Here is a 19,549-nt window from a genome sequence, read left to right on the forward strand (position 1 = left end):
TTTTTGCCCCTTTTCCCCCTTTTCCCCCCTTTTCCCCCCTTTTTCCCCCCTTTCCCCCCCCTTTTCCCCCCCTTTTCCCCCCCTTTTCCCTTTTTTCTTTTCTTTCCTTTTTATTTTTCCTTTTTGTTCCTTCCTTTTTTTTTCCACTCAGAGTGACTATAATATGCCGTGTAGTGTCTGTTCTGTAAGGTTTCCCAAGAATGAGACATCTGGGGAACCTTAAGTCCCTGTGATGATCATTAAGCCCCTGGATGAAAACTAGAAATACTGTTTGAAATCCAGATACAAGCTGATTATGGTGAGTCAGACACCTCACCCCTGGTGCTCAGGCACAGGACTGGGGTAGGGTTAGGGATGGGGAAGTGAGGACTTTCAGAGCTGAGTTTCCAGAGTAGTCCTGTTCATCTCAGAAAGTCTGTAACTGGTATCCCAGCATCATCTTTGCCTAGAAAAAAGAAGTTCTCCCAAAGGATGCTTCAGGGGTGGCTGGTGAGCCCCAGGAGAGTCTGTCTTCTCAGGTCTGGCAAGCAGATTTACCTTCAGTTTCTCAACAAGTGTCTGCCCTTTGTTTGACTGAACTTTTTTCTAACCATGAATTCTAACTGCTTTGTAGTTTTAATTCGTTGTTCAATACTGCTGGTGTGGGGAATTTATGAATTCTTTGATGCTTTCTTCTCCTTACAAAAAGGATTTAAGAGTGGGACATTGTGGAATGGTATGTGCACTTGGCACAGCAACCAGTAAATACGATGTTTCTCGCTAGCTACGTGATCGGTGGTACGTTTCATCTTTTGTCTTCCATATTGTCGTTATTTCACCATCTCTGCCCTTCTGGTCCATGGTACTGCCTTGGTACAGCGTGGAGGTGGGCGCGCCGTACACGAGCATCACATGCGTTCCAAGCGCTTCGCTCACCTGGGGCCAGGCTGCGGGGCACTACGAGCAGAAGCTGGGGGGACGAAAGCGCAGGCCGAGCACCACGGGGAGGCTGGGGATGCCTGCGTTGCGTAAGGTGAGAGAGAAGAGCCTGATCCGCGCAGGCAATCTCAACTCTGCACCAGTCGCTGGAGTGTTTTGCCGTGGTGAGGTCCTTGCCAGTGGGTAGAGCAGAGCGGACCCTCGGGGAGAGCACGGGAGCCGACGTGCAGGCGTTTGTTGATGTACTAGTGCAGCAAGAGGGGCTTACTTTGTGAAGGCTTGTCTGCGAGATGTCGTACGGAGGGTAAGACAGCAGCTCAGTGTGAGTGGGTGAAGTCTGGGCAGTTTGTAGCAGGGTTTGGACAGTTTGTAGGTACCCATCAGCTGCAGTGTGAGGATAAAGCTGGCTTTGCCTGTGCAGTTGGGTTGCTGTGAGAAGCTAGTCAGAAGTTTGCTTCCACAAAAGACCTCAAGACTCCAGGTCCAGCTGGCTGCTTTCAGCTGGGGGAGCCAGGACAGAGCACCCCGGGCAGGAGCGGTGCCTCCGCAGCCCCTGGTGTGTCCAGATGCCATGGGCCAGGCCACGGCAGGGCTGGGACGAGGCAGGAAACATGAGCGTGGCTTTGAGGGACGGGAGCCCTGGGCTGACCCTTGGGCTGGGCTCGGATGATGGTGGTGGGGCCGAGGGTGACGCCAGGGCAGGGGAGTGAAGCGGAGGCTGGGGGGATGGTGCTGGCTCTGGATGGGAAGCACTGAGGTACCGCATGGGGCGGGGGGGGGGGGGGCAGGGAGCGGTTCAAAAGGAGACACTGAGGTACCTCAGGGAGGGGACAGCGGGGTAGGAACCTTGAGGCGCATTGGATGAGCCAACGGTGTGTTTGGGGGCAGAAAGCGCTGAGGTAACGCGTCCCAACAAAGTGGGGGAGAGTGGCCTTGCAGCGTGTCTGCAGGCTTGGGTTACCTATGGGACAGGGACACTGAGGTTGCTAATCCTGTCCTAAATAACCCTCTCTCTTTCCCACAGCACCTGGTCAAGCAGGGAAGGAAATGGACAGGGAAGGAAATGGACAGGGAAGGATATGGACAGGAAAATCCTGCACCACAGCACAGGTACTGCTTATTACTCTGGGTCTCAGAGACCTGAGAAACGGTTCCTATCTCGTCCTTAAACAGCTTCTGCTTGCATAGTTCTCCCAGGGAAAGCGCACATTCCTCAATAAAATGCCATATTAAAACATAGGGTGTGCACTTTGCAACTCCCAAACCCATCTTTGCTTTAGTTCACACCTACAATATCGCACCGCACATGGGATTTTAACTTTGCACCAGTTGTTGCTGTGTTTGGCTTTGGGAGGACAGTGTATATTCATCGGCTTTACTGCAGGGCGGACTCTTTCAGATAACATGAGATTTTTGTTGCAGAGCCTGGCTGATATTGGAGTATTATTGTGGAAGCCTTCATGCAGGCATTTGTTGATGTTGGAGTGTTACTGTGGGAACAGTGGCTTGCTTTGTGAAGGCTTGTCTCTGAGATGCAGTCAGAGAGCAGTTCGGTGTGAAAGGATGAAATGTGGAATGTTCGTACATACATTGTGGTTCCGTTTGAAAAGATGAAAGCTGAATAGTTTGCAGGCTTGAAGGCAGATTTGGGGCAATTGTCAGCTGGGCAGTTGAATGGTTGATTTTGCCTGGGTGGTGTAATTGGCCTGGTGTACAAAACTAATCAAAAGTGGGCTTTTGCAAGTGACCCTGGGACTCCAGCTGGCTACTTTAGACCTTTTCACTCGGTCTAGCTGGGCTGAGGAGGGGCGTGCCTGGTGGCACTGCTACTGGAGTGAGGTGCTACAAGCTTAAAGCCCAGAAAATTCAAAAAGAAAAGGTAAGAACTATGGAAATTTCTGGTATTGACCTATGCCGTCTATAACACTAAATTCGGGCAAACACACGTATACTCAGTGGAGGGCATGCCAGGAAGCACTGCTGCTGTGTGAAGACATGCTGGAGAAGTGCGTTCCCTAAAGGGGGAAGGGGATCTGTATAGGTCTTCCCAACCTTTTCTGGGATACCAGAATCCCTTAGGTAACACCAGTTTTCAGCATGGTAGCTCTGCCCTATCCGTGTGGTTTGCTGGTGCCAGGGAGAATCACCGCTCCCCAGGGCAGCACAGAACAGCCCCCGGAGCAAGGCACATTTCAGTGCATTGGTCTCTATTAATTTTGATCTAATTTGCTCCGGCATACATTCAGACTGTCAGCTGTAGCATGGAGGAGGTGCCTCAGCCATAACTAAGTTACTGTTCAGCGGCTAACGTGTTTTCACGAGCACTTTGTTGGTTTTCTTTTCGTACCTGCTAATGTGATACAGCGAGGGCTATTCGGTGCTGTGCGTGCACAGCAAAATTAAGGCTGGCAGGCAGCCCGGGGAGCCCTGCCACGTGTCCCAGCTGCTCGCAGTGCTCACAGCGTCCTCCGCTTCCCCAACTTTGCTGCCGCACGTTTTTCTCCAGCCACTCTCAAACAACAGAGATCTTGTGGTTTAGAGCTTCCTGATGATTTGTCACAGAGGTATAAACGGATAAAGTTCATGAAGAAGGTTTCTTGTAGAGATGGACTTGTTTTGCCACGCTGTTTTCTTCTCACTGTTAATTTCAAAGATGAGTGTGCCAGACTCCTCCCCTCACAGGTGAAGTCAGCACATTGGCAGGGACATTACAGAGACTTACTTTCAGGAAAAGGAGGAAAAATTATTTTATTTTTTTCTAATTCTGAGCACCATTACCCCTCACCTCTGAACCAAGAAAGACTTTACGTGGTGTCATAATTTAGCAAATTACTTCCTCAGAGGAAGGTCAAACATTTTACCATTCGATCAATAGGAAGCGACTTACAAATCATGTGTATTGATCATTGTAATCATTCAGAGGAATGTAGGGCAGACACTAAAATCACATGCACTTAGTCTTAATTGCCCACATTAAAGCAATTATGCCCCAAAACTGTCATTGTCTAATGCTATGCACACTACCCAGCATGGTAACTTTTAGCCATACATATTTAATCATAAATCAGCCTCTTAGGTCTGTTGCACTAAAGACCTACAGTATTGCTGTAATTATGCAAATATAACGACGTCTTTTTTCATCAACGTGTAAGATCATGTTGCTTTTGGGAGCCAAGTGGAGGAAAATAAGCCCCTATATTAATGCAGCTGGTATTTAATACATATATTTCACAGCTGTGCTATGTGTTCATGACACAAGCACTTAAAGTGACCTGAAATTGCTAATGAACAGAGAGCCTTTGTAAAAGCAGTCACAGGTCAAGGACTTGCAGATAAAACTTGTTGAGCGGTACATTGATGGTAGGCTTGTGTCGGGAGAGTGCTATTTGTTCAAGGATGTTTATAAACATTATTTTCCAGAGAGGACAATTTCAGCTAAAAGTGTCTTAGACAAATACCAATTTGGGAGTATTAAAATAAATGTTTTCTGATCTTGTAAACATCAGGTGGGTACCTTTTTCCTTTTGTCAAGGGAGCCAGTGTGTAGTCTCAGGCAAGTTTTGGTTTGATTTGTTCCCACAGCCACCACTGTGGGAAGTGAAAGACTGGTCAAGAGTTTATTCCTTCTGCCATTCCAGAAACCGTTTCTAAACAGATCTGGAAAATGAACCATTCTTAGTATGTTATGTATCTTGTATTTTGCAAACAAGAATGTTCAAAATTACAGTTATTACCTAGCGTGGGACAGTCACACTTGCCCTTCACAGAGAATATGAGTCAGAGTCCCTTAAAATTGATGAGAGCTCTTCTCCTGCCTTCCAGGGCTGAGATCTAGACCATGAAATAGGTGCAGTGGCCCGTTGGTCTGATGGGGTCAATGTTAGGTTCTGGCCAGTCTCAGACAGTTCCCATGCAGCTCTCCAGACACAGGTATCTTCTAATGCAGCCCAGAGCAGAACGGGTCATGGAAAGAAAAGAATACACAAGACAGAAATGTAATGAAAAGAGGCAGAGGAAAAAAAATACAGAAGAGAATGCTTCGCCTGGAGCCTGCATTTAATTCTTGACTCCCCTCTGAAGGAGTGCAGAGTGGGCTTAGCAGGCAGAGGCACAAAGGGAAGGTGCAGGGAGGGAAGACAGGCTGCTGCGATTGCCAGGCACCTCCGCGCTACCATTGCCTGCTCCTCTGAGCTTTATTGGAGCCTGAAATATCACATCGTTTCAGCGAGTGTTGATCGCTACATTGGTAGTTCTGCAAAACGTTCTTGTTGCACCTTCTCAGTCTTCAGCACAGCGGGCTGCTGACACGCAGGCCTGAGGGTACTTCTGTGAAGCCCCAAAAGGTAACGGGAGAAGCTGCCTTTTTGGCAGTGGGCTCCAGCTGAGGCATGTGCACCTTCGCCGGGAGATGTGAGAGCTGCGGATCCCTCAGCACACTTTAGAGCTGCAGACACAGGGAACAGTGCGTGGAAGCTAAGAGCTAAATTGATTCAATCCTGGGAAGATCTTGGGCTCCAAATCTCAGGCAAATTTATTTTAACAAGTTTTTGAGAATGTCAACAATGTTTCTGATCTTCTGGGGGTCTTAACCTGTTCAAAGCAGCAATGTGTAGAGCGTAAGATACCTTGTCGGTCACATGTGTGTGCAGGTGGGCACTGAATCGCGAGTTATTTAGTATGGGCTTTTAAAAGGGGGAAAGTATGTCATTTCTCTTAGAAGCCCTGGGCCTCAAAATAGCGATTCAAGCATTGAACACTGATCGGAGGAGAAAGCCCCAAGCTGTTTCAGTGGAGAAAAAAGAACATAAAATTTATGGGCTCAAAATGGTTGCATGAAATCCGATCAGAGCACCGACTGGGTTACAGGCTGGCCCCGGGCATGGATACGGCCGGCTGGGGGGCATGTTGCCCATCTCTCCCTGCACGGCTGGGTGGCAAGGGGCTGCGGCGTGCCCCATCGCTCCGGCAATCCCGGCACTCCCCGCACTCGCTCGTTCTTTCAAGTAGCAATGAAGTTGTTTGGCTGGATCCTTTATGAAAGTTAAAATTGGTTTGTCATTTTCTTTTAGCTTCTCACACCTTATCTAGTTTCTACATTCTTCCCACTTCAGTAGTCAAAGTGATTGAAAGCCGAAAACTGAGCAGATCTGTCCCTGCAGCAACTTTCCTCGCGTTTCTCATTTACCGTTTTATCAAACAGGCTCTTTGTCTCTGCAGTCCCCTGATGTTGCCTCTGTTACACGGCGATATTCTTCAGGTCATGGGGGTTAAAAGGGGGCTAAAAAGGAGATCATATTGGACTTGCTTTACACAGCCATGTAGCATTAGACCCAACGCCCAATAGAGGAAAGATATACTACTCCTATTTGATGAGCAGCAGGCCAATAAATTCATTAATCATCATTTTATGCCTCATCAAACACTTCCCAAGTTCCTCCATGGGAGTTATACAAATTAGCCACTGAAAAGGCAGTAATTTTAGTTTAGCTAGGTAAGTGCTTTTTGATTGCCTTCCTGAACAATGCTTCCCTTGACAAGCTAATAAATCAGCCCTTTCTGAATCAGAAGTGCAGCAAGTGCGAACAATAACTCCACATAGTTTCTCCACTGATTTCAGCTGGAAGGCCTAAGAGGATGATCTGGGATCAAAGTCTCTTACTTTATTGCAGCGCAAAAGCTTTCTTTATGAAGAAGAGCTACAGCGAAATAAGGGAAGGGGGATTTTTTTAATCAATTAATGAGAGAAAAAGTCTTGAAACAAAAAGGAGGCCTAAGTCTCCGATTGCAGGGCTGCCGGGAGGCCGGCGGGGTGGCTGGGGTAGGAGCGGGCCCTGCCACAGGTGAGGCTGGAGGTGTAAACCAGGGGGCTGCTCCTGCGGAGGGCTGCAGATTACCGGGGCGAGTCAGAATAGAGCCTGTATTTAATCTGCGACCAATTGATTCCTTGAGTGTTTCAGGTATTAGTACTGTAGGTTTAGATTTGTTGGGTGGCTTTACAGTGGGAAGCCTTGAGGCTGTGCTGTCTTATCTTTTTTTTTCAAATTGCTGCCTTTGACAGTATCATTTTTTTTAACTTGGCCGTAAATCATTTCACTAATCAGCTGTCACCAGCCAACATGCATACATTGGCATTCAGCCGGAGAATTTGTTTTGGAAGGCCTTTAGCAACAAAAACTATGTTTGTATCAATAACCGTCTGTTAATGTCTCGTGCAGACGGATGTAGAACACGGGGAGGAACAAGGAGAGACGGCGGCGACAGAGAACAGATCGGTGGGGCGAAGGGGGAAGAGCATCAACCGCCTGGTACGGGGCAGCATCCCCCTGCCCCGCCGCGGCCCGGGTTAGCGGCTACCTACGGCCGGGCCGAGCCGTGCCGAGCCGGGAGCCCGCCCGGAGCCCAGCGCCACCCGCCGCTCCGGAGTCCGAGGTTTCCCCCTCCCCGAGTCTAGACCCGAGGTATTTTAAGTACACTGTGTCTCTTCTCCTCTTCATTAACTTTCCTTCCACACATCGCTGCATGCCTCTGAAAATAACTTGGCAAACTGGGAGCCGTTTATCTCTTTTATCTTGGGACCTGATCCAATTAAATAAGTGCACATTTATATTTGCATCCATCAGGCATGAGCGTGGAGAGGTCTGTGGTTTGCTTTAAGCAAATAAAAGCCAATTTCGCTGGAAAAGAGGTGTCTGGACCAAGCCCCCCCGTCCCGTCCAGTCCCGTTCCTTCCCGGCCGCGGGCGCAGGGCCCGCTGCCCCGGCCGCGGGCAGGATGCGGCCCCGGGCCGGGCTGGACGCGCAGCACCGCCGCGGCAGGAGGGGCGGTTATTGCACAAGTGCCTGCATCAACCCGAGCCGGGCTCCCGGCGCGCTGCTAGTTCGCACATGCTCTAATTATAACAGATGAGTAACGCCGTGCGGAGGACATTTATTTTCTGCTAGTTGGAGGTGAAGAGATTTCTGGCGGAGGAGGCTGGCGGAGCCTCGGCGGGGCAGGACCTCGGCGAGTTGCTGGGCGCCCCCGCTCCCGTTTGGCCCCGCCGGGCTGAGCCCCTAGAGATGTCCCTGGCAGCCAAGGGGCAGGGGGAGGCCGGAGGGGCTCGGGCAGCCGGCGCCCCTGCGCCTGCACATCAGCCGTCAGCAGAGCGCGGGGTGCGCCTCTTGAGCAACGGGGGTGGAACGAACGCAGCCGCCCCCCCAGCGAGGGGCCGCGTGGCGGGATGCAAGGGGACCTTGCGACACCCCTGCGGGAGGCAGCGCTGCCGGGTGACCCCGCGCCTCCGCGGCCCCGCAAGGAAACGCTTCTGCCTTCGGGGGGAGAAGTGGCAGCGCCCGTGTCGGGGGGACCCGCGTCCCCTCGGGTCAGCGTTAGGGACAGCGAGAGGACGTGAGGCGCGGGGGCTGCAGCCGCAGGCTGGCGGCGGGGCAGGGGCCGGAGCGCTATCGGGCACGAAGAGCGCAGCGCCCGAGCAGGAGCTCTCTCCCGAGGCCGCCCCGTCGGGCAGGGCCGGCACCTCGGCCAGGCCGGCCCCGGGCGAGCCCTTTCCCCGGCAGAGAAAGGTCCCTAGGCCGAGCGGCCGGTTCCGCGCCCGCGGAGGCGCGGTGGAGGAATGTGGGGACAATGCGCCATCTGTCACCGCCGGGCCGCGCCGCGGCCGGGAGCGCCGCCGAGGGCGCTGATTTATGCTGAATGCGCCTTAGAAGATCTCGATGTAGACTTTGTCTTTCTCTGTCAGAGCCAAGTAAAAAGAAACAGCTGGCCTGAATTTTTAGCACCCATAATTAATTAAGAGCTTCATTCCTGGGATTTGATGATTCAATAAAGCAAGACCCTTATTCCCCTATGTGATTCCAGTGAATATCTACTTCACTCCAATCCTTTCGGGTCCCAAGATAGGGCAGATTAACACTCTTTTTCTGTGGGAGAGCGGGGAAAAAATGCCTCAAGATTGCATCTGAGGGGCACACAAAAGGTAAATTCAAAACTGCCACTTGTTCTCTGCAAAGGCTCCTTATTCTCTGCTATTGATGTATTTGTGCCAGGTTTTAAAGAAACCAGAGGGGGGGATGAGGAATTAACATATTGCTCATTTGGAAAAACAGCCGGTTCTGGTTTTGGTAACACTTGTTCCCTTGCCAGCCACAGATGTCCTTACTAATAATCTAGGCAGGTCACAGAAAGAGGGGAGCGGGGGGGCGGGCTCCCCGGCAGTCCCGTGCCGCTCCGAGCCCCGGACACGGCGGCTGCGTCGGGCGGAGGCCGCGGAGCTGGGCGCACCGCACCGCCGGCTGCGGAATACCCGCGGCTGAGCACCGGCGCTGTGCGCCGGCCGGGCCGGGCCGTGGGGTCGAGTTTTCCTTTTTCTTTTTAGTTGTTGTTGTTGTTGTTGTTGTTTTAATTCATCTACGCTTTGGGTGGAAGTTCCTGTACTTTTCCCTACTGCAAACCCCTGTGATATTTTTCAGTCGCCTCCTTTAAACTTGCTGACCGTGTGATTCCCCGTGTTCTCTTGGCGGAGGCTCTTTCAAGTAGTTTCTAGGCACGACAAGGAAGATGCTGTTCAGATCCTCTTACCGGGGTGCGGGGGGGGCGAAGCCCAATAAGCCAATTAGAGGCGACCGCGCCGTCCGGGCCGCCGCGGAGGGCTCCGCGCAGCGCGGGAGCCCTGTAGGTTAATCGGGACAATTGGAAAAGCAACACTCGCGGGGAGAGCAGCGGGAGGGATGTAAACACGGTCCGGGGTGTTGAGGGTCTAAATTAGGATTTGTTTTGTTTTTAAGCGTGAAAGAGGAAGCAGCAGGGCTGCGGGCTGCGCCAGGCTCCCCGCCTCTCCCGCCCTCCGTCTCCGCCATTGGGAAGCGGGTTGGAGGTACAGGGGGGTCCCGTCGCCCCCGCCGCAGCTCGGGGGCTGTGCCGGCTGCCAGCCGCACCCCCGGCTCTGCCTGCTTCCCTCCGGGATGGAGGGGAATTTACCGTGGATGGGAGCGCTGGGAGCAGCCACGGGCTCTCGTCCTCCTGGGCGCACCGGGCAGGCGATGGGTCCGCCGGGACGGGCACGTCGGGCCCCGGCGCCCTTGGCGGGGTTTCCCTGGGGAAGCCTCTTGCCTCCTCGGGGAAAGGGCACTTGGCCGCGTCCGGGGGTTCCTCCCGCCCCGTCTCCCCGGCCCGACGGGCTGCAGCTCTCCACCGGGAGCCTCCGTACGCCCCCTCCAGCGTCCCGGCTTGCCACCGGCTCGATCCGCAGACCGGGGCTGCGGCACACGCGTGGGCGCACCGGGCCAGCCCGCTGCCGGGCCGCCGTGGGGGGGTCTGGGGTGGGGGGTTGTGGGACTGTCACCTGCGGGAGGGGGCGGCCCGTGTGCTGCACCCCGCTGCCACCTGCGCCGCTCAACCCGCGCCGTCGGGGGGCCGGCAGCCCCGGACTCCTGGCCCCGGGGGGGGCTGGGGAAGGGGCGAGCTGTTTCCCGCGGGTGCGGAGCGGCTCCCCGCGGAGGCAGGGCCGTTCCCACCTGCGCCCGTGGGCAAGCACCTGCTCCCAGGCGAGCTGGTGGGACCCCAGCCCCCAGGGACCCCTCGCCTGCCCCCAAACCGCTTCGAAGCGGCAGCGAAGTTCCCCGGCCCCCGGAGCTCGGCGGGGCGGCCCGCGGCCCTAGCCGGTGCCCCGGCGGGGCTCCGCTCCCAGCGTGAAGCGTTGCTCCCGGGCGCTCCGGAGCCTGCTCCCGAGTAACCTACGGCAGCTTTAATTGGCAGCAGACGTTATTTTTATTTTAAGATTTCCTCAAAAAATATTTTTTTTAAACAACAAATTAACGTGCCAGAGGCAAAAAAGGTGGACGCTGCCCCCTCCCCCCTGCTCTGTTACAAAAAAGAAACTGGGAAAATCATGCTTGTGCTAAAGGCAGGCTGTACAGTATATCTCCTGGGTCAGGGGAAAAGGGTGAAGAATAAAATTGTTGTATGAAATCGATGGGGCTACAGTAATAGTTATGGTTTAAAATAGGCGACAGGCTGCAACCTAAAGGAAACGGTGAATTCCCTTAGGAATTTATACATCAAACGAAAACCGTATTGAGATTGCTGATAGACCTATTCAAAATAGCCGCGATTATAAGGAATAGGGCTTTTGAACGAGCGAAGCTCCTAAGCTGCTTTGCAAAATAGCTTTTTCAGAGATCGGAAGATCAGCTGGGGAAAGGTAGAGCGACAATTTAAAAAAATAAATTAAAAAAAAAAGAATTATAGCTAGATGAATAATTAAAACCTATTTATTTTGAGCGAGTCGTTCCACTGCGGGACCTGTTGTCTGCGGAGGGCGGCCCGGGGGGAGGGGGTGCCAAAGGGCGCTGGGGGGTCCCGCCCGAGCTACGGCAGAGGCGGTGTCCGCCGGGGGTAAAGGTGCGGCGGGAGCCCGGGCCGGGGGCGACCCGCGGGGCTTTGCCTTCAGCCCCGCCCGACGGAGCGGGCCAGCCCTGCCCCTGCCCCTCGCCGTGCGAACTTTCTCCCGTTTTGGACAAGGCAGGTGAGTCCCACACACCGCGCTGCTGCGCGAAAAATACGCCTTCCTGCAGGTCCCCCCGACTGGAAAGAAAAGATCCAACCGAGGAATTCGAGCGTTTTTAAAAACTTCATTTATAATTTATAAAGTGACAAAATAACAGACTATTATCCCAGGAATATTTGATTCTTTACCATTCAGCTTGAAACGATTTTGATTTTAAACCAGATTATCTACAAAGATCGTATAACCAAGTGAACATGGACTGCATCTTTAAAACATAAAATACAAACTACTATTTAAAATCCCGTAAAATGTAAATATGCATGAATAAACCTGTTACAGCTAATAAATGGCTCTGACAAAGTTGAGGAGATTACAAAATAATTATCTGGCTCGTAAAGGAAAAAAAAAACAACAACCAAACAAAACGGAGGGGTGTCTCGGCAGCAGCTCCGGCGGTCCCGGCGAAATTCCCATCACGTTACCAGCGGCAATGCGCCGGCGTACGACTGACACCCACAAAATCCGATCGGAACGGGGGAAAAATCCCGTCCCCGGTGCCGGGACAGCTGGGAGGGGACCCGGGCTGCGCGGATCACCGCACCCGCGCTTTGCTCCCAGGTTCCGCTGGGGAGCCCCTCGCTTGAGCAGGGCCCCGCTCTCCCCCGGCTGGGGCTGCGGAGCAGCGGGAACGCGCAGAGTGGGCACGGGGCGCGCCCCGTCCGCAGGGGACGGCTGGTGGCCGGGGGCGCCCCGTCCTCCCGCCCCGGCGGCCGCGGCCCCCCGCCCCCCCCTTCCCCCGCGGGCGCGGAGCGGAGCGCGGCGGCCCCGCGGGGCTCCCGCACCGCCGAGCGGGCGGCGGGAGCCAAACTCGGGCCGAGTGTGACACCTACCTGCCAGCGCCGGGAAGCACCGCGCCCGCGGCCGGCCCAGCGCGGGGCTGCGCGGCCGCGGATGGCCGCCCACACCGCGCCGTCCCGCGGGCCGGGGGCAGCGGTGCAAAACGCCCGGGGGCGGGGAGGGGGCGAAGGGGCCGGGGCGTCCCCGCCGCCGCGGGTGCCTGTGCCGGCGCAGTCCCCGTCCCCGGGCCCGGCCGCTGCACCGCGGCACCGGCGGCGCGGGCTAAATCTGGCAGAAAATCGAACTCATTAGCCAAGTTCACCAGCTGATTGCTTTGCATAAAACACGACACTGATTGGAAGTAATTAGGTTAAAAGATGGGACCGCGCTTCGATTTGGTGTTTCTAACAAGTGCCTTTGTGCACGGCCTGGTTTAAGCCCCTACCTCCGCCGGCGGCGGCCCCCCCGCTCCCGGTCCCGGCCCTGTCCCGCCGCCGCTCGCCTCTCCCCGGCCCCGCGGGCGGCTCCCGCCGCTGCCCGACCCGTGAGAAATCCTCAATCCTTTTGGAAAAAGGCTTCAGGTGCTACTGTAAGGTCCTAAATGGAGCCCCCGCGTCTCTTTTTAAAACGTGTAAATTTTTTTTCCGCAGCTATGCACATCTCTGCCCGTTGCAAAAAAAGAGTGGTTTTGATTCTGTTAAAAATCTCTTTTAATTAAATATTTGCATTTTACAAAGGCGGCTGCAGGTTTTTGTATCTAATAAGTATAACCTATTTTCCTTTTTTTTTTTTTCCCCATTATAGTTTAGCTCACACCCAAGGAAAAAAAAACCCAATAGGCATAAAAAATTAAATTAAACTTGTATATATATATTTTAAAACTATGAAACAATTCGGAAAAAGACACAGAAATGTATATATTTATATTACGAAAACAACATTAATGCCTGTACAGGTGTCTTGATTTCATAATTTACTTCAAAGATACTGTATTATCAATTTAAATACAAAAAGCTACATTAAATATACAGAATAAGATTTAATACAAATCTTTCTTCTTTGTGTGTGTGAGAGAGAGCGTGTCACTCGTTTGCTTTTCACTTGGTTAAGACATTTCTGCGTGGCTTCCACCCAGCCATTTCCAATAGACTCTATAAACTTTTGCAGGGGGTGCTGGGCGGGAGGGGGCAGCTGGTCTTTTTCTGTTTGTTTTGTTTTGCTTTTCTTTTGGTAGTGGAAAAATAACTGCCAGAGCAATTTATTATTTCTCTCAATAAATTAAAAAAAAATATATAAAAGAACAAAACCACGGTCCCAGGAGGGGGTAAGGAGGAGAAGCCGATATTAAATGTTGGACATACCTTTCTTCAGTTCGTAAGGTGAGTCTTTGCAAAGGTCTACTTGGGACTGGCTCCTGATCATTTTAGTGTCTTTAGCCAGGCTCTCGGCTCTGCTGAGGACAGTCTGGTTTAATCCATTGAAGTGGGCGCCGGGGGCGGCGGCGGCGGGGCCGCCGGCGGGGTGCCCGTGCAGGGCCCCGAAGGAGCCGTAGTTCGTGTAACCGGGGTAGAAGGGCGCCGTGTAGTAGAGCGGCCGCGGCAGGACCGCCCCGTTGGGGAAGGGGCACTGTGCCGCCGGCGAGCGCGGCCGCGGCGGCGAGCGCGACGGGCCGCCGCCGCCCAGCACGGCGGGGCCGGGGGGCGCCGCCTCGCCGCCAGCCTCCTTCGCCTTGTCCGCCGAGGTGGCGATCTCGGCCAGCGACCAGAGCTTGGGCTTGGCGAGGGCCGCCTGCTGCGGCGAGTGGATGACGGAGGCGCCGGTGGCGGCGGGCAGCAGCGGGTGCAGGTCGGCGGCGTGCGGCGGCCCGGCGGCGGCGGAGGGCGGGCGGTACGGCGGGGGCTCCTCGCCGCCCGCCGGCGGCAGCCCGCGGCCCGCCGGGCACGGCCCCAGCGGGGAAGCGCCGGGCGCCTTGTGGGGGGCGAGCGGCCCGTCGAGCCGCTCCTCCGCCGGCTCTTTGCAATCCGAGTCGCTGAGGCCGGCCTCGGCCTCCCGGGGGCCGGGGGACTCCTGGAGGCGCTCGCAGCCCGGCGCAGCTTTGGGATCCGCCGCTCCTGGGGGGGGGGGGGAAAGAAGAGGGGTGGGGGGCAGCTCTCGGGCTCGCCCTGCGCCCCCAAACCCGCCCACCCGCTCTGCCGCCCCCCCCCCCTTCCAGCGCACACCCCCCCCCTCGGCTGCACAGCCGCCGCCGCCAGGCCCGCAGCGCGGCCCTCCGGCTCCCCCCGCCCCGCCGCCCGCCGCGGGGGCCCGGCCGCCCCGGGCCGGGGGCAGACCCGAGGGCGCGGCCGCGGGGGCCCGGCCGAGCTTGCTGTCCTACCTGTGTCCGGCGTCCCGGGGTCCCCCTTGTCCTCCAGTTTCTGGGGCTCGTCCTCGTCGTTCTTCTCCAGGTCGATGTTCTCCTCTTCCTCCTCGTCCTCACTGCGGTTCCGCGGGGTCCAGGTCATTTTGTTCTCCTTTTTGAGCCGCCGCCGCGCGTTGGCGAACCAGGTGGAGACCTGGGTGAGGGTCATTTTGGTGATGATGGCCAGCATGATCTTCTCGCCCTTGGTGGGGTAGGGGTTTTTCCGGTGCTCGTTGAGCCAGGCCTTGAGGGTGGCCGTGGCGTCCCGCGTCGCGTTCTTGCGGTACGCGGGGTCCCCGTAGGGGTAGGAGCCGAGCGGCGCCGCGTACGGGTGGTACCCCAGGGAGCCGGCCATGCCCGGCGTGTGGTCGTAGGGCGAGCCCTGGGGAGAGAGGGGAGAGCGGCCCGGCGGGGCCAGGTCAGGCGGCCGCGGGGCGGCAATGACACGGCAAGGGCAGCGACAGGGCCTGCCCGCGGCCCCCGCCCTTGCCCCGCCGCCTCTGCCCCGGCGCGGGGCCCTGCCCGGCTTCTCCCCCGGCTCCTTCGCGGGAGAACGGGCGGGGAAGGGCCCGGGGGCTCGCGGCAGCCGCCCCGGGAGGCCACCGGCCGCCCGCAGCCATCCAGCGCCTCTCCCCCAAATACAGGCGGGGAAAAGCAAGTGGGCAGCGCGGCGTGGGGGCGGACAGCGGCGGGGGAACTCTTCCCTTCCTCCCCTTCCCTTCCTCCCCTTCCCTTCCTACCGCGCTGCGATCGCGGCGGGCAACCTGCCGGGCTCAGGAGGCCGGGCCGGGCCGGGCCGCTCCTCTGCCAGGCCAGGGCGGGAGGAGGAAAAAAAAAAATGTAAGGGGAAGAACAGAAAAGAGGAGAGAAGCCGAGAAAAGAAAAAAAGAGGAAAAAAGGGGGAAAGGAAAGAGGAAAGAAAAAGGAAAAGAGAAAAGCAAAGAAGGAAAGACAAAAAAAAAAGGAAAGAAGAAACCGTGAAACTCTGCGTCCAGCCTGAGTAGAGGGAGAAGCTGAGCAAAACTCGCCGGGTTTTGGGGGGAGCGGCGGCCCCCGCGCTGCGGCGGGGATGCCCCGGGCCGGCCCCGCGGTGCCCCGCAGGCGCGCACGGCGGCGCAGTGCCGTGCCTTTCCCTGCCCTTCTCCGCGCAGCGGCCGCGGAGCAGCTCGCAGCCACGGGATTAGAGCTCTGCAATATTTAAGCAGCCTAATTATCGCCGCGCAGGGGAAAGTTGCCTGGGTTTATCGCCCGGATTTCTCCCATCGCCTTGCCGCTGCTGGGTTCATTCCCTTTTCAATCACAACAAGCTAATTGTTGCGGAATTACTATTGCTGTTTTATATTAAAAAAAAAAAGATTTTTTTTTTCTCCTTTTGGAGGGAATACGATCGGTCCCCGCCAGAGACGGGCCGTGCCGGCGGCTCCCCCCGCGCCCGGCCCTGCCCTCCGCGGCCGCCAGCAACAGTGTGCGGCAGCGCGGGGCGGCGGTGCGGGAAAGTTGGGCGGCGAGGCGGGGAGCCGCGCTCCCTTTTGTCCCCGGTATCTCAAAAATAAAATGGGAATAACAAGCAGGCCCGGGGGGGTGCAGGGGGGCGGGCGCCCGCGGGATGCCGCCGTGCCCGGCGCGGTGCCGGCTGGCCGGGGCTGCTCTTACCACGTAGGAAGTGAAGGCGGCGGCGGCGGCGGCGGCCGGGTCGGTGCCGTACTGGAGGTGGGAGTTGTAACCCGGGGAAGGGGCGGTAAAGGCGGTAGATCCGGCATAAGGGGAAAAAGCGGAGCCCGAAGAAGATCTCCCAAGTTCATCGGTCCGGGGTCCGGAGATCACGCTGGTGCTGTACGCCGGGCAGGAGTAGAGAGCCAAGGACGCTGACGGCTGGTACAAGTAACCCTGAGGATACGACATGGCCAGGCGCACACATACACCCGGGAGCCCAAGGCGCCGGGAGGGATCCGCCGCGCTGCCGGGCTGGGGCCGCTGCGGCCGGGGCTTCGCGGGCGCCTCTCCGCCCTCGCCAGCTGGGCAGCGGCGGCACCTTGCTCTGCGCCGGGGCTGCTGCTCCGCGCTCGCCTGCAGCCTGGCACCGCTGCCTCCTTTTTCTCCCCCCCTCGCTTCCCCCTCTCTTTTTTTTTTTTTTTCTTCCCCCCTCTCCCCTCTCTCTCTCTCTCTCTCCCCCCCTTGCACCAGGGGGCTTTTTTTTTCCCCCCCTTCCTCCTCGCTCTCGCTTTCCGAAGGGTCCTGCCAAGATGCTAAGTTAGAAATTGCAGCTCCTGACGCCTTCTGCGCGGCCCGGCGAGGCTCCTCCTTCGCGGGGTGTTGTCAGTGGAAGGACTGGCAGGACCCCGCTGGGCTGCCGCGGCCGGGCCCAACCAGCGGGAGGGCTCCGCGCTTCCCTCGGCCCTCCCCAGCGCTCAGAGGCTCAGTGCGCCGGCTCCTGGATTGCAGTCACCTCCAAGCCATTTAAGATCGGCTCCAACTTTCTGCATGTGCTAAATACCGTGCGGAGCCGCGCTGCGCCGGAATGCAAGCCAATCAGTATATGAAAAAAAAATAGATATTTAATAAGATTTATTAGCCGCCCGGCTCCCCCCTCTGCGCAGCCACCCCTCCTCTCGCTCTCTGCCCCCTGCCCCTCCCTCCACTAAATCACTGGAGGTGGAATATACGGGGTGTGTGTGGCGGTGTTAGTTTTTCTTTTCTAAACAAAAAAAGGCGATTCTCGGCGGGGAAGCGCCGCAGCCCGGCCCGATCCGGCAGCGTTGGGATGCACGGCCGGGCCGCGCCGTCGGGGCGGAGGCCGCGGCGGGGCCGGACCTGTTGCGGCGGCTGTGCAAGCGGAGCTGCGACGGGGGGGGCCCGGAGCTGCGGCGGGGGGGTCCGGCGAGGAGTGGGGTTTGGCATCGCGGAGGGGCTCGGGGGCCGTGAGCGGGGCGGGGGCGGGGGGGGATTTAGTCTTTCCCAGCACCAGTCCCGGGAGAAGGGGAATCCGGAGGGGGGGTGGGGGGGTGGGTGCGGGGGGAGCGGAGATGGGTCTGCAGAAATCGTTCAGCGTGAGGGTTTTGCCTGCGGATCTCAAGAATACACCGGGCATCCTCCCCCTCCCCGGCTCATAAAAGGGTCGAGGCGAAAGCAGATTAAAACCATATGAACCGGGATAAATCCCCGCCGATCAAGGAGATGTAATCTCCTCTGATTCAACCAGATATATTTCCCAACAGGAACATATCCCGATTTATTCCCTTCTCGCTTGTTTTCCCTCGCGGCTGAGGCAAGGCGCTGCTCCCACCGCCCCTGCCCGCCGCCGCGGCTCCGCGCCCCCGGCCACCCGCGGGCCGGCCCCGCCTCGCCCCCGCCGTGCCGTTCCCGGGGGTGTATGTGTGGGGGGGAGCGGGCGTGACTTAATTAGATTTATCTTATTTATTATTTTTTATCTTGTACTTTTGCATCTCCCGGCCCTAATTCCTCTCGCCGCTGGCCCTAGCGGGACGGACGCGGAAACGCGAGGAGCCGGGGTGTGATTTAAAACGGGCAGGCCGGGGCGGGAGCTCCCCGGGTCGCCGAGGAGGCGACGGCGACACCGACACCGCCCCTCTCCCTCCCTCCCTCCCTCCCTCCCTCCCGGGCCCCGTCCCGGCGGCCGCGGCACCCCGGCCACACGGCGGGGCACGGGCTGAGCCTTGCTCGTGTACCCCGCTCCGGGTCCGGCGGGCCGGGCCGGGCCCGCTCCGCCCGCGCCGTCGGGGGGTGCCGGCAGGACGGGGGGGCCGGCGGCGGCGGGGCAGGCACGGCCCATACTACACTACCCAGCAGGCCGCGGCCGCGCAGCTCCCGCCCCCGCCCCTCCCGGCTCATGATTGGCTGTCCTGCTGCCGGCGGTGGGTCCTCCCCTTCTTCTATTGGTGTGGGGAGCTGTCCATCAGCGTGGGGAGGCGGGGGTGTGGAGGGGCGGTGGCGGCGCGCTGCGCGGTTGCTGGGGAGTCCGGAGGCGGCGCTGACAGGACGGCGCGCGGAGGCGCTGCGGGCCGAGGCGGCCCCGGCCCGGCTCGGCCCGGCCCGGCTTGGCCCGGCTCAGCCCAGCCCGTGGCGGCCGCGGGCCGGGCCGGCGAGGTGAGGACGCGGGGCGGCAGCGTGCCCCGCCGCGCGGCGGGACGTCGGGGCGCTGTGGCGGCGCTGCCCCGCCGCGCTGGGGCGCCCCCTGCCGGCGCTGCTCTGCGCGCGGGCCGCCCGCTACCGGCTGCGCGGGCCCGGCGGGTGCGGGCGCTCCGGGGCGGCGGGGCCGGGGCCGCTGCGGGCCCCGCAGGCAGGCGGCGCCGGCGGGAGCGGTGCCGGGAAGCGCGGCGAGCGGGTGTGGGCACCCTCGGTGCTGCCCCGCCGGGCGCTGACCGCCGCCCCCGGCTCTCCACCGGCGGGCCCGTTGTTTGCGCTGCGCGGCGCTGAGCGGTGGCTCGGCCGGGGCGCTGCCCGGGGAGCGGCCGGCCCGCAGCCTTACACGCTCACTCCACACAGGTGTGCACTTTCATCAGTTTTCAGCGGCGGGTGTCACCGATACGGGTCCCTGGGTTAATTTTCGCTATCGCTCCAAAGCGCCGCGTTTTTGTTTTTTTTTTTCCCCCCACTCAAAAGCGCTTCTGTCATAATCCTCTGACAACAGCCCTTGTTCGAGGAGTGAGATATCATCTGGTAAAGTTTTATACATTTAACATTCATTCTATATGTGAGCGGAATGAGTAACCGCTTTTCCTTGCGTGTTTCTTTGTAGGGAGAAGCAGAAATTTTAACCATCTATCTTCCCATGGCATCTGACTTTTTTGAGGAGGAGGTAAGGTTAATGTCATGTAAAATTACCCTTTTGATTTCTGATGTTCTGCTAATCTTGCTTCTGTAGGCGTACATTTTGG

General features: G+C 57.7%; 1 protein-coding gene and 1 long non-coding RNA gene across 3 annotated transcripts in view; one reads left to right on the plus strand and one right to left on the minus strand.

Moving 5' to 3' along the window:
- LOC129737328 (uncharacterized) overlaps window positions 1-19,464 on the plus strand; it is a 770,208-nt gene extending 750,744 nt beyond the window's left edge. Inside the window, exons 11-12 of one of the 2 annotated variants that reach the window (XR_008735059.1) lie at window positions 1,943-2,028; window positions 19,411-19,464. This is a non-coding gene — a long non-coding RNA (uncharacterized LOC129737328). Of the gene's footprint in view, window positions 1-1,942; window positions 2,029-19,410 lie in introns of those variants that run through there. The other variant, XR_008735060.1, reaches the window with a different exon arrangement.
- On the minus strand, window positions 12,949-16,772 carry IRX5 (iroquois homeobox 5). Its single transcript, XM_055726317.1, has 3 exons — window positions 16,308-16,772; window positions 14,631-15,036; window positions 12,949-14,367 (listed from the first exon to the last, which is right to left on the minus strand). The coding sequence occupies exons 1-3, from the start codon at window positions 16,554-16,556 to the stop codon at window positions 13,601-13,603; spliced, it is 1,422 nt and encodes a 473-aa protein (XP_055582292.1). The 5' UTR covers window positions 16,557-16,772; the 3' UTR covers window positions 12,949-13,600.
- Window positions 19,465-19,549: the final 85 nt, after the last annotated feature.

The sequence above is a fragment of the Falco cherrug genome, chromosome 14, assembly GCF_023634085.1.
Source record: "Falco cherrug isolate bFalChe1 chromosome 14, bFalChe1.pri, whole genome shotgun sequence".
Lineage (NCBI taxonomy): Eukaryota > Metazoa > Chordata > Aves > Falconiformes > Falconidae > Falco > Falco cherrug.